The sequence below is a fragment of the Aplidium turbinatum genome, chromosome 16 (genome assembly GCF_918807975.1).
Source record: "Aplidium turbinatum chromosome 16, kaAplTurb1.1, whole genome shotgun sequence".
Lineage (NCBI taxonomy): Eukaryota > Metazoa > Chordata > Ascidiacea > Aplousobranchia > Polyclinidae > Aplidium > Aplidium turbinatum.
The window spans coordinates 19,847,837-19,863,002 of NC_137487.1; the positions used below are offsets into that span (position 1 = coordinate 19,847,837).

The following is a 15,166-nucleotide window of genomic DNA, read 5'->3' on the forward strand; positions in this document are numbered from 1 at the left end:
GGAGACAGTTACAATATAAATAGTCGTTAATTGCATGGAAAGAAACAAAACATTTTAATTTTTAAAAGTATTCGTCTCCCGAGCAGCTTTAATTACTTTGGTCAACATAGAATTGTAATTGAAGAAGGTTTTATAAGTTCAAAGTAGGCCACTAAGAAAAATTAAAATAAAAGATTTGTTTTGAATGTATTGAGTTGCTTTCCAGACAGCAAAATCCGTCATTTTTACATTGATTCAACGTCTACGCAGGCATGGAATCAATGCAAAAACAAAGGATGTTGCTGTGCGGGTTGATATCTGTTGAGTTAATTACGTCATTTCGATGAAAGCGAAATGCGTCATGGCTGTATCCTCACATTGTGACGAAAGTTATAACCCACTAGGTCTTGTAGTTATTTTTTTTCTTGAATTGACTGTAAGACGGAATCAACATATTTTTGACTTTGCATTTTCAAATTCAAAATAACTCTGCATTGTTTCGGGTAAGAAGTGTGGTATGTATGGTGCAAGAACCTTTGTCGATTTATCCTGACAGCAGAAATTGTAATTGCGTGTTGTTACTTCAAAATCATGCATTATTTACAATTGGGAAGTTTGCTCTTCTTTGTTCTTTTACAACTTGCTTTGTCTTCGTCACAAGATGGCGCTCCATTGCAGCAAGTTCCTGTATGTGCTCCACTGCCTGGATCAAACTCGCAAGGTGAGTTTGATTGCCAATAAAATGACAGCGAGGTTACTATTGTTTGCATGCTAACAGCACAACATACTAGCTACTACAGTGGTTTGTATGTTGACAACATGCTAGCTACTTATAACTTGCATAATAACCATATATGATCATTGATCATCCGCTACTTTAAGTATCGCGCTACCCGCTATTCGGACTAAAGTAGAGTAGCCTACGCTACTGCTACTTTTGTCTTAAACTGACACAAGAAGCACTTTGTGACGTCAGTATGATCTTGTAAACAATTGATATCATTCGTTTACACGGCCGTTTCAGCGTCGTTACAGAAAACACGTTTAAGTGAAATTTATTGATTCACACGTTTCAAAAACACGATCATTTTTTACTTTTTTAACACACCAAAACATTCATCCTCGAAGTCGCGACTGGTGTTGGTGTCGCTCTTGTCGGTATCAACGTGGCTTGAAGTTTCCCGCAATAATCGAATGATTTCTGCCTTGATTGTTTTATGCATTGTTTATACAAAAAAATTGCAAAAACGAGTCATTGTTTCAGTTTAAAATTATAAAGTAGTGGGTAGCGGGAGTGCGATTAAAAGAAATGTAGTGCTTCTCTTCTACCACTACATTGAAAAAAAACTAGCGTCACTACTGCAGCCGCTACTCCAACAAAAATGTAGAGCCGCTACAGCTAACAAAAAAGTAGAGCACTAGAAGCGGCGCTACAAAAATAGTACTTAACTGCTCACCTCTGATGCTAAAACATGCTTAGCTACTAGTTTGCAAGGCTACATTTTAGCTCAACTGGCTCTATGTAGCATGTGGCATGTTGCTTAGATACCAGGTTAACCTTCAAACGATCTTGCTGTAAATTAGCTCCTGGTGAAGTTGAACGGCTGATCAGGAACTTTATGATTTTTTCTTCAGGAGCGTTTCAAGGTTCGAAAGGAAGCCAAGGTGTTCCTGGGAAAAAGGGAGTAAAGGGAGACAAAGGGGAAAGGGGATTTCCAGGATACCCATGGGGACGTGGAGGTTGACAAACTAAATTAAGATTTTAAAAGTATTAAAACAAATGTTTAACAAAAAATCAGGTTGAATAACGTTCTTCAAGCAACAATAAACAGCATAACAACTTTCCATATCTTTTTATGTTTAATTTTGCATTGTCGGCTGCGTGGCCGAGTGGTGAGAAAATCCACGCAACGTTCGCAAGGACGTTGGTTCGACACCGCTCCAGAGCACGTGGATGTGTTTCAGCGTAATGCCAAGTGTCACAATCAAGGTGCAAATGCCTCGCGATGGCTTGCTTTGTATCTTCAACGAATGTGCTATTTTCATTATGGAATTCTGGTGCGTTGTGTTATTATCGGTTATGACCTGAAGTAACCTCTGATTGAGAAATTTGTATTATGTAACGTATTTCTAGAATCATCTGTAAGCATGCAAATCTAGAAGGTTCTGTTGTTTTTCATGATTTCTGAGTGTCGTTTGTCATGACGTCATAAGGTTGTTTATCAGTAAATGTCCGATTGCGAAATCGTTATTATGTAAGAATCTTCTTGCGAACGTGACATTCTTTAGACTTCTATAAGCTTCTGCTTGTTGACATTTAAATGCTACGTGACCGAACGATGGTTCTTTATGATGTAACCTTCTCGAAGTTACTGGACTGAACAGCCAACTATAAATAGTGGTGTAGTTTATGATTCTGATTATTCTGAGATTATTATTATGATGATTATTATTGAGTTGGTTATGAGAGTTGTGCTATGAGTTGTGGATTGGTAGTTGATGCAGAAATTAGAGTTATTTGAGAAGCCGTTCGTTAAAGTTCTTCAAGAAGTCAGATTATCATTTCGCTAGTAGAATTATTCGACATTCAATTGACTGCTTTTCGGTTTGACCCATTAAACTACGTCATTGAACCTTTCCAAGTCTTTTTCCTGGTAAGAGATAGAAAGAAATCGTGACACCAAGTCAAAACAATTGAGTAGCCTACAGCTGACAAGATGAATACATTCCTTCCCTTTTTCCTCTTGTCTGTTGTGTTGCATCTCGCAATCGCAGTGTACTGTATGTTGCTACAATGGTCATAAAGTAAAAACATGATCATGATTCAGAGCAGAATTGTTCTTTGTCAGAAAATACAATCATTGATAATCAACTGCAATATCTTTTGGTTGCATATAGTTCAGTGGTAAGAGCTTTGGTATGACGATGGAAAAGGCACCGGCTTGTCACAGCTCAAGAGCATGCGTTATTGACAGAATATTTAATGACATGCATGAAGGTGGACACAAAGATTGGTTTTCTTGCACTGTCATCCACTCAATCTAAATCTTCAACGGAAGGCATGACGTCTGAATAAAAAAAAACCTAAAGTGTTAAATTTTTTTTAATGAAATTTTTCTTAGCTGGAACAAATGTTGCTTCTGATTGGTCAATAAACCTCATCTGCTGCAGCGCCCTGCAGATTACATATACGCTGACTGTATTGTAGTTGGAAGGGCTCTCCAATCAGAGTTTTATGTGCCAGTTTGGTTCCATTCCAGGAAATGTTATGTTGGCATGATGCATCCCGGGATTTAAGGTGGAATGCGCAACTTAGGTTTTATTGGGGTTGGCGGCAAGTGGTTCTCCATGTAACCTAATACGTTGTCAGCCCGTCCAGAGCATCGCTGAGTAGGCTACTCTTTCTGTGAAATTGAAGTGTTTGTGTTGCGGTGTTATTCACAAATCGTCAGCGTATAGATAGTAAGCTTCTTGTACCAGGATGAATTGGTTGGTCTTCAATATAAGTGTAGTAGCCTACAAGATCGGTCTAAAACACTTCCTTGTAGCAGACCATTTTTTGCTCTCTCCACTTCCACATACTACATTTGCTACAAAAATAAACATAGAAAGAGTTGTTTAATTAGACGAGTTTGTCTTCACAGAACGAAAAAGAAGATAATTGGACTAAATATAGGCAAACCACAAATAAAATCTGAAATGCAACTCAACACAACCATCTTTTTACAACGACATCTGGTTTAGTTTTGGTTTTGAATCTTTATACTCAGACTGACAAAGCCTTGATTGGCTATTTCTGGTAGTTTCACATACTTGTAGAGGCTCTTGAGGCAGGGCCGATTACCGAGATTTGCAGAGTGAAGTTTTCCGATTGTTAAAGTGTTGTTGCTGGGGAATTATTCCATCTATTAGATGCCACTGAATGGAGAGCAGTCCTGAAAATGCGTTGCTCAAACGCACACCCCGAGAGTCGAACTTGCGCCGAGTGATCTTGAGCCAGGCGCGTAACCACTGAGCTAACGGGGCGGACGATCTGCTCAGTCTCTACCGGAACTGGCATGGCTGCGTCTCAACAGTCTTCTTATAAAATTCGAATTATCCTCCTCAACGTTATGGAAAAGAACTAGCATGCTAGTAGACCGATGAGAAACAGACCGCAAACTATATTATCAGCGATTGTACCAACTTTCGTTCATTAAATGAGAAAATGATCTCGTGACCAAACACGACCCCTCTAAAGTGATGTTGCGGTTTAGTTCTGTAAACATCGCTAAACTTAGATGAATAAAACAATAAATGGCCTAGACCCTAGACCAGTGGTTTTCAACCTTTTTGGTGGAACGGAACCCAATGAAACATTCCAAAAGCTCGAGGAACCCATGTTCAATTGCCTTATGCAAAAAACATCGTTTGATTAATAAAATTACATTAAAATACTCATGTTCAGATTTATTTATGTACAATAAAAATACAAATTGTAAAAAATTACATTTATTCTCATAAAAAATTCAATAAAAAAACTTGAGCCATATAATAATAAAATAGACTCTCGGATTTGAATGTAAACTTGCGGAAACCCTAGACTTACTGGCGGAACCTTAGGGTTCCGCGGAACCCTGGTTGAAAACCATTGCCCTAGACTATCGTGCAACGATAAAGAATAAGCGTAGTAAGTGATTGGATCACCCTTTTATGAGTGCAAAAGTAAAACAATACGGTACAGCTTATAATCATTTCAGCCACGCATAGTAGCCTACCAGTGATGTGTCATATTGTGACTTTAAAGGAATACTAAAGGAAAAACCTGACTTTGCGGTTTTTCACGTTCTTTGTGTTTAACATGTTACCATAAAACGATTTTCAATAAAATTTTGCCCCATTGCGGTCTGACCACCATTGCGCGCGTGCTTTTGTCAGAGCTTTCAAAACGAAATTGGCCTGAGCAGCGAAGCGTGCGACTGTACAATTACGTCACTAAAGACTATAGCAATCAGCTAATCTCGCAATAATTGTTACTGCGGGCGATTTGACTGCAGGCTATGTATGTATGTATGTACATCAAAACAGCGCATTTCAACATCAAAACATCAGACAGTTTGCTCAAAACATCAGATGTGGCAACTTGGCTTTTGTTATTGCTGTCTTTAGTGACGTATTCTCGAGCAGTGTTTGCACTTTTTGGTGAAAAAAATGAAAATAAATGAAACATTGGACTTTGGGCCTTACCAGTGCCATTAAAAACAATTTTTTTTCGGTAATTTTTTTTTAAATGTATTCTTGAATGTTCAGTTTACTCATTTTACTGCTTAATTCCCGTTTGAAATTTTCATTTAGTATGCCTTTAAGTTAGGATTTATTATAAATTATTATCGACAAATGCCTTTGAGTTGTGTGTGCGGTTAAATGTTTAAAAAAAGATTAAATTTAAAGTTGCTTTATAACTATGCTCAAATAAAAACCTATAATAAGTCAGACTATATTTTCTTCCTTTTTATTTATATTTCAGGTTGTCCGACTGTGACGCATCATTTTCCTCGTCGTCGCCAGATCTCCGATTACGTTCAGTATCGCGATTTTGTTCCTTCGATGAAAGAAGCGACCATTTGCGCCTGGATCGAAACGACAGATTACAACTATAAAGCCATTCTTGGTTACGCCTCACCAGCAACTGTCGATAACGACTTAACCATATTTGCATTGAATCCAACAAGAGTTCGCTTCATTGTTCGAGGTGTACATTACGACTTCAATGTTCCTGCTCTACCTTTAATGACCAAAGTAAGCGCATATTTGAATCATTTTGTTAAATAAGTTCAGTTAAATTATCCTTAGACAGAAAAATTTTTTTGGAACTTTAATCATGGCGTGTTTGTAGAGGCTTTTAACCCAAGAAATTGGCCCTGTAATGAAGATTAACAAAATGGGTTTTCAACTCTTTTGCTTTTGGATCACTAAAATTCAAAAAAAGTGGGTGATTTCCCTTTAGTATGGCATCATACAAGAATGATTATTTTTATTACTGAATTTTTTTTTTCTTTTTTTTTTTACATTCGTTCAAGATATTATACGGAATCATAACACAGCAAAAAATAAATTGTCAAACTTGTTAACATTGTAGCAGGGATATTGTAGCATTGTAGCAGATAGCCCTGCATTGTAGGTCTAAATCTTAATCAAGGCTAGGTGTAGCTTATATAGCCAAATATTTTTCTTTTTTGTAGTGTTAAATGTCATGCAGTTGCTGAGTTTTTTAGCCAATGCTTAATTATCAGCACAGGCTGCCTGTAAAGCTGCCAAACAAAACTGCAATGCCGATTGTTTTCAATCATTATCTTTGTAAGTTTTAAAGAAAATAACTCGTTAGTTTTTTGTTATTCGTGTTGTAATAATTTTATGATCATTTACTTTTTAGTTTCATCTGTGTCTGACATTTTCCTCCAAACTCAATCAAAGAAGCATTTACATCAATGGTGATGAAGTGGGATCTGTTTCTCATTCAACGTCATCATCTGCCAGAGGAGGAAAATTAGTTCTTGGACAAGATCACGATGACAAAAATGGAGGACGTTTTGATCCAAATCAAAGCTTTTGGTACAAATGTCTTTAACTTGTTTGTAATGTTGTATCACTAGGTTGTGACATGATTGTGTACTTATAAGCGCGTTGGCTGATCTTCATTCACTGAAAACCTGGGCTCGATGCCTGCTGTACATAAATTATCCGCAGTATAGCCAGTAGATGATGACTAACTGTACTTTGGTGAAATTAAAAGCGAATTTAAAGGGAATACTACGAAATCCACGGATCCATGCCCCCGCACAACAACGTGTCGTTGGCCCAACGTTAGACCATTGGAAACGTCCCGTGGGCCCTCCGTTGGTTTCCGACGTTGGCGCGTAAGATATTTGGCCAGTGGCCAACTTGGGCGAATCGTCAGTCACAAAAATTGGTTGGCTAAACGTCGATTCCTCGGTGGCGCACTGTTGGCCAACCCTTTCTCAACCATTTACCACCTGCGACCAACCTGACAACCAAACACTTTCGTTGGTTCGACGTGGGATCGACGACGCAATTTACATTGTGGCGAAAAAAGGCTTGGCTAATCGTAGACCCAACGTTAATGCATTGTTGGCCAACCCTTTCCCGACCATTTGCCACCTGACGACCAAACGCTTTCGTCGGTTTGACGTGGAATCCACGACGCAATTTACAACTATCTTCACTGTGGCGAAAAAAGGCTTAGCTAATCGTAGACCCAACGTTGATGCACTGTTGGCCAACCCTTTCCCGACCATTTGCCACCTGCGACCAAACGCTTTCGTTGGTTCGACGTGGAATTTATGACGCAATTTACAATCATCCCCTCTGTGGCGAAAACGATTTGGTTACTCGTGGGCCTAGCGTTGGCCATCCATCTGCTAATCTACGACCAAACGCTCACGTTTTGCTCTGACAAGGGTTAGACATTACGACCTCACCAAACCGAAAACGTTTCTTAACTTTGACCACATGGTGGCGTGTAGTTAACTCACTTTTTTCGAGTTCATCTATGCTGATAATGATGACCACAAAAACGTGGGATCGAGGCCTCAATTCGCAGTAAACCTTATCACTTACCATACTAGCATTCCACTCGGTACAACATTGCTAGAAAAGGCATTCATACAAGCAAAAAGTAAGACAGATGGCAGTTAAGTTTGTTTTTATTTCTAACCATCACAGCAAAAACAAAAAACATGCTCAATATAACAGCGGTCCAGAAAAGGGCATGAGGCAAATTAAAATCAAATTTCCTGTCTTCCACTTCTCAAACGCCCACCATCCCTATCTCTTGCGTATTTCAGCCAGTCTGAAATAGCGGCATGGATATTTGAATTTGTTGCTGTGGACAAGTTATGGGTTCTTCGTACTCCATCTAAAAATAATAATGTCATTGGGATAACTTGCCAATAGCTGGTCCAAACCAATATGTCTAGTGGAAAAGGTTGGTTGCTGAAGCCACGTAACTAACTCTAACAAGCAACTTTTTCCCATAAAGCAATGAACTAATCACACTGAAAAAGCTCTGAAAGTATCTCCCATGGATAAACTTTGAGTTACATTGATTACAACAGTCTGGAAAAGAAAATGAGAATTATCCTGCTACAAATGAACTTTGAAATCATTTCTTTAAAGTTTTTGCGAATTACGTCTATTACAAATACAAAATCATGATTTTTCGTCACTGTAATAAACACCTTTTTCATGCAACCTTGCATTAAATTAACTACAGAAGCTTTGTCTGTAGTTATTATTCATTAAAAACTGAGAGTTTATTGAAAAAGAAACATAAGGTAAAGGGGTAAACGCTTAAGCCGACCATGCTTGTGCTTGGAGTGAAAAAGGATTATCGAAATCTGATGTAGCCTAATCATCATCCGTCATCATCATCATCCATCATCATCAGCAGAGCAAGTTTTCATCGACCTGAAAATTCAAAACAATTTACTTTAAAATGTAAAAATGACCTTAATGACCTAACAAAAACTTGACCAAATAATTTAGTGTTTTTTTAGATTTTATGTTAAAACTAATTGCTTTTAATCAATTACATCGTACCAAAATTGCAAAATTGCAATACAACATAGCAGTCTGAGCCACAAAACTGGCGCCATAAAACAAAACAAATTATTGAAGGTGAGCTTTTTTTTTATCAATGTAGAGGAAACACTTTGCTTACCAGTGTCCAATTAAAACAAACTGACTTTAGCCTACTGAGTACTGACTAAAAATAAGTAATGGTATTGAATTGAATTTTTATTGATCCATTAAATAAGCATCTGGAACCTTTTCTTTACTTTCAGAATCCTTACAAAAAACGCACCGCGCAAGCTTGCTACAAAAAGTTGACTTCATTGAAAAAACAGGAGATAAGCTATTTACAGTAGTATTATCGAAACTTACACAAAAATCAATGCACTGCACAGTACACACCCAGGTGTGTCCAAAAATCTAAATTTATGAATAATTATGTATCGGTATTGCATTATAACTAATTATAGTACTACATTGAACTAATTGAATCATCTCATGCTTTATCAAAAATGCTAACAACAATAAAAACAGCGATATGCAGTACTTATGCACTCACCAATGCTTTTCCAGGCGACTAATGATATTATTCGAGGCTGGAGCTTGTAGGCTTAAAATATTCCGCAATTTCATTGGTTGGACCTTGCTGACATACCAAAGCACCGCAATATTATCTTTGTAATTCGTACAAGCCCTCACCCTCAAGCCGTCACAACTCACTGTGAATAGATTTGAAAGCAGGGCAGCATGAGAAAAAATGAAAAAATAAGAGGATGACTTAATTAACACCAATGCATGACCTAATTAACAAAGAACTGTTTATGGCCAGCCAGCAAAGCATACTTTTGTATCAACATCTGTGAACGTTGAATCAATGAAAATCAATTTCTGCTCTGTTGTCCGGGTGAATCTAGTAATTAAACTTAATTCAATTCAATCAAACTTTGGATTTAATTAAACCACAATTTTATTTGGGTTAAATCACTGGCGAACAAAATCAGTCATTTTACATTGATTCAACAACATTGGATCAATGTGAAAAAATTGGACTTTACTTTTCAAAAGAAACTTTTAGGTCGAAACGAAATACTTCGAAAATTCAAAGCAAACGAGATGAGAACAACAAGTTTTGTGGCTAAAAGAAGTGATTTGTATTGAACACTCGAAAGTCTGAATGGTTGAGAAATAGTTTTTGCCCACCACAAAAATTCATATGATCATTTGCAGGCTACTTTATGGGGGATGTTTGTGGCTATTGTAAAAACACGATGAAATTATTTTTTTAGTCTAAATTGAAATATTTTATTTTGATGTAGTTAATTGTAGTCAAACGTTAAGTACGGCAGATGTAGGCTAATGAAAATTCTTATCCTCAAACAAGACAAAATATTTGCATTTTGAGTTTTCTTGGTTATATTTTCAACAAAATATTATTTTTATATGAATTTTTGGCGACGGCTTATATTTCATTTCCAAAAATTTCTGATATGCAACCGATTAACAGACTTATAAACTATTGAAAAGCTGTAAAAACGTTTATCAAAAGAAGATGGATTTCTTTAATCAAATTTATGCAGCATTTGGTCATGCAACATTTTAATATAGGCTATATGTATGAGTGATTGTAACATTTTGTTTCGTGAGACTTGTGTTTTCTCTAATTGAAAACTATTTGATTCAATAGCATAAGCATTTTGAATTCTATGGACTTTGAGTCTGATTGCAAATAAATAAATAAATAAAATAAAATTAAGGTTTGTTGGCAAAAGGTTTGCTCACAACCGAATGCCCACGGCGACGAACACACTGTGGGGCCCACCATTGGCTCAACGTCGCGTCAACAAACTATTGTTTATATAGCGTTTTTGTTAGAATAAACCTTTGTTCACTTTAATTTCGTCAAATTGTAACATATACTGGCCAATACTTCGAATTATTTTGTTGTGAATACGAAAAATAATATTTGTTGTAGAAAGGTTGGCTCATAACCGAATGCCCACGGCGACGAACGCGCTGTGGGGCCCACCATTGGCTCAACGTCGCTTCAACAAACTATTTTTTATATAGCGTTTTTTTTAGAACAAACCTTTGTTCACTTTAATTTCGTCAATTTGTAACATACAGGTTACTGGCCAATACTTCAAATTATTTTGTTGTCAATACAAAAAATGATATTTGTTGTAGAAAGGTTGGTTCACAACCGAATGCTCACGGCGACGAACGCGCTGTGGGGCCCACCATTGGCACAACGTCGCGTCAACAACTATATTATTCATATTAAATTTTTGTTGAAATAAAGCTTTAAAAATTCTTCATTTCACAGAATTACTGTACAATACATACTTGCCATATTTCTTAATTCGTTTGCCAGAAACACCAAAATTAAGATTTATTCTCAAAAGGTTGGCTGACAACCGAATGCCCACGGTGACGTACGTGACGTTGGTTCTTCGTTGGTTTAACGTTGTGTTAACAACCTATTTATGATATTGACGTTTGTTGAAATAAAAATTTATAAAAGCTTCAATTCACAGAATTGTAATGGGTACTTTTCATTATGTAAGATTATTTCACCCGGAATATCAAAATAAACAATCGGTGGCTGGAGGTTGGTTTTCAACTGAATGCCCACGACGACAAATGCGACGTTGGCCCAACATTGCCTTAACATTGTGTCAACAACCAAGTTTTACACAATATATATTTGGTAAAAAAAATGCTTTATGTGGTTTATATCACCAAATTATAACATGTTGTACCCTTTTGTAGTGATTGTTTGTTTAGTTAAAGAAATAATGTTAGTTGGCAAATGGTTGTTTTGCGACGAAAAGCCGACCGCGACGTTCGCGACCGTTGGTCAACGATCAGCCGACATTGCTTGCTGTGCGCCCCCCCCCCCCCCCTTTGCGTACGCCACTGCGTAGGGTCTTGAGGTTATCATACCTACTATGTTAATCGTAACTTAAATATAGCTTCACTAATCAGTGATAAAGTTACTTCAATGTCATAGAGTTATTTCTTCTATTTTATTGGAACAAATAGAAATCAAGAGTACCTTAAAATTAGAATCAAGTTTTGTTTAGTAGGCTACAATATGATCAGTGGTTTGTCTGCAGCAAGAGAACTAACCATTCGCTAGTCAAGACGTTTAGGGTTAAAAGAGAATCATGCGAATGCAATTATTCAATTAATTGGCTGACTGCTCGGCGCTTGATACTTTTAAACCGCGCTGTTTATCTTTTTATCGTCTCTGGACGAATGAAGAGCTAGCAACTTGGAACGTTGCACGAAAACTTCCTTGCAATAATTTGAATGTCTATGGCTGATTGAGATAAAACTGAGCTACTGGCTAATTGACATATTGTAGGCTATCCCCAAAAGAAATATGGAACTCTGTTGTAAATGTTCTCGCCATTGTTTTGCTAGATTCTTTGTTTTTGTATTTTCAATTGAATAAGCCTACGCGAATTCAAAAAGGGCCCAACTCCCAGAAAGGTGTTTTTGATTTCAATGCGTTTTAATTGTTTTTGTCATTTGCTTTTGTAGTGGAATTTCGATAATGATTATATGCTTAGATATACAGTAGTCTACCCGTAAGAAGTATTATCCTTGAAAATGTCACTCGGTGAAGACTTTGTAGAGAAACTATAAAAAATATAAGCCCAATTGCTGGAGTTGGGCCTTTCTTACAATCAATAGAAATATTGAGGAAAGCATTTTGCATGTTTAGGCTTGAAAAAATTGGCTGTTTTTCCAGGTACGGTAGGTCTATCATTTAGATTTTAGAAGACATTGGAAGCATTCGGAAAAGCACAAAATTTGAAAAAAATGGAGACCTTTTTGAATTCACGTATTCGATTGTTAAATCTATGTAAAATTAAAAGGAATATAGCCTAATAACTTTTTGCAAGCAACTGCTTCTGAATTTTAATGTTTTTAACTACAGGGGAAGCTTGACAAACTTCATGATCTGGCCACGTATCCTCACTGGACACGAAGTGAGCAACATCGCGCGTGACTGCGACTGTCCGAGTGACTTCGCTATAGCAATGACATTGGACAAGGTGGAGCATTTTGGTGAAACGTACTACAGTATCCCGGATGTATGTCCGACAGTGTGATGGAAAATGGAGGAAGATTGATAAAAACTAAAACTTAATTGTTCATTCATTATAACCAGAAATATTTTGATTTGTGTTTTGTGGTTTTAATTATTCATCATGAAATTGTAAAATTGTGCATTTTGATAAGTAATTTGACATTGCGATATCTGTATACATCATAGCTTGGTAACTGTAATTATAAAAATTTTCTTTATGATCCAACCTGGAATCGAACCAACGGTTTACCAAAAACGGAAGAGACACTAAATACTCCAGAGCTGAACTGGTAAAGTTGTCCTTGTTGTGTAATTGCAGGCGCGTCTTGCCACTACAAGACGTTGCCGCATAAACTTCCTAGGAAACAATATAATTCACCAATACATACAAGAAACGACGTAGGGATGCAAACAAACAAAGACATTAAACGATAAAGTGAACAGTGCTCATTATTAGTTAATCGCTCAAAACAGCTATCATTTAAAATGGTAGTGTTTGTTCTTTGTTTCCGAAATCGAAGAGAAACATGACGCGTGATTTTGTTGGAGTGATGGAGCGCTGCGCATGGCTTCAACCTCAACCTCTTGTCTCAGGCTTCAGAATCCAATGGCAAAACATGGTTAGGATGATTGGGGTGAAGCATGAGATGCAAAAGCATGACCATGACGTAATTTTTATCACGTCATGGTATTAGGCACGTTCTGCAACTATGGTATTGGGTGGTGCCTCCTGTCAGTTGAACTACATCAATGATGACTTTCTTCCGCAAAGTCTGCCACACACCCAGGTAGTAGCTGGAAGTAGTAGTTTACAGACTGTACAGTTTATGTACAATTCTGATTATCTACCCCCTTTTATTCGGCATTAGTACTTCAACAAGTTGGGCTTTGTCGACACAAACAGATTTTATATGGTGAATTATAAACGGCTTCTCAACCAGCTCAGCGGCCTAGTGGTTATCGCTTTTTGGCTATAGTGCTAGTAAGTCTAGGTTCGATTCCAGGTCTGGTCTTACCGAAGACATTAAAATCGGTAATTGCAACATTGGGCTATATTGAAAATATTTTTGTTTCATTTTCTTAACAACTTTCTTCCTACTTTCCAAAAATGTATGTTGCATATCAGCAACATAGGGCGTTAAGGATTCAATGAATGTTTTCTTGATACGAAAGATTTTCTTTCTGTGAAAGTTCTTCAAATACTGTAATAAACCACATAGGCTGTCTCAGGCGCGAATCTAAGAGTTTTTTTTCGGGGGGGAGGGCCAGAAAATTTGAAAATCAATTAAAAAGAAAGAAAAAGCTAAACAGATATGAACAATGATACTACGACATATACGATATGCTAGAAAATAGACATTAAAACAACCATTTTCATCAATTGTGATGCCGAGGGACTAATATCAGCTGTTTGGAAGCATATCAAACCATTTGATGCGGAAACATACAATTTTTCACAAAATTTCGGTGGGGCCCGGGCCCCCCTGGGCCCCCCCATAAATCCGCGCCTGTTGTCTGGATCTAGGCTACGTTTTTTAAAACAAATGTCATGATCGAGATTGATAGATCGCGTCGTTGATATAAGCCAGGGGTCACCAACTGGCGGCCCGCGAGCCGCATGCGGCCCGCCACGCTGTATCGCTGCGGCCCGCGGAAGGTATCAACGTACAAGTATAACCAAAAATACTTTTCTTGAGGAGTTAAAGAGCACGAAGGCAAAAAATACTTTCCGGGAAGCATATTTTCGCTTTGCATACGATTCCACCGACCGACCAATCAGATTATAGTTCTAGGTGGGGGTTGCTTAAAGCTATTTCAATGCGATGTCCAGCCACACTGTCCCAGTAGTTGATTAAAACGTCTGTTTTCGAATTTCGAAAATGTCTGTGAGCATAGGGTAGCTTATTTTAAGTTTGCAAATGTCACGTAAACACTAGTGTGAGTTTCACCGTTATTGTGTTTCACAAGCAATGTTCTCTTTATGCAAGTTTTTGTTGGCAAAATAGATCGGTGTGCCAACTCAATTAATATAAATTGGCAAAATATTATATATAAATTTAAAGACTTTTTCTGATTGTATTATGAAAATATTTAGCTTAGTAGTAGTAGGCTACTGCAAAAATCTTCTCTGTATCGTTCCAATTTTAATATATCTCCTGGCGAAGTTTTGCAAAATGTTGTTAATCAACAAATTCTTGCCACGCTGATAAGCATCGCAAGTGACAGTTGTCTATAACAAAAGAAAGACTGTTTTATAGACTCTCACAAAAAAGATGAAAAACCAACTCATTGCTTTTTAAAGGGAAGACTGTTCATGAATTACGATAGAATTACGATTTTTGGGTGATTTCTACAAGCATTTGTTTCATGGTGCCTGGTTTCTTTTTCCATGTTATTGGAGCCTATTTTTCACTGATATGTTTGCAGGTCACTATTGTTGCCTGTATTGCGATGTGTCAAACATTTCCTTGTTTACTGAAATTGTTAATTGCAAGATATCTTCTGTGAAGCGAAGTG

At 37.2% G+C, this 15,166-nt stretch overlaps 1 protein-coding gene across 1 annotated transcript; it reads left to right on the plus strand.

Annotated features, from left to right (window-relative positions):
* Positions 1–251: 251 nt before the first annotated feature.
* LOC145785457 (mucosal pentraxin-like) lies at positions 252–13,880 on the plus strand. Its single transcript, XM_082597110.1, has 5 exons — positions 252–700; positions 1,615–1,719; positions 5,486–5,757; positions 6,392–6,570; positions 12,497–13,880. The coding sequence occupies exons 1-5, from the start codon at positions 571–573 to the stop codon at positions 12,669–12,671; spliced, it is 861 nt and encodes a 286-aa protein (XP_082453236.1). The 5' UTR covers positions 252–570; the 3' UTR covers positions 12,672–13,880.
* The last annotated feature ends 1,286 nt before the right edge of the window (positions 13,881–15,166 follow it).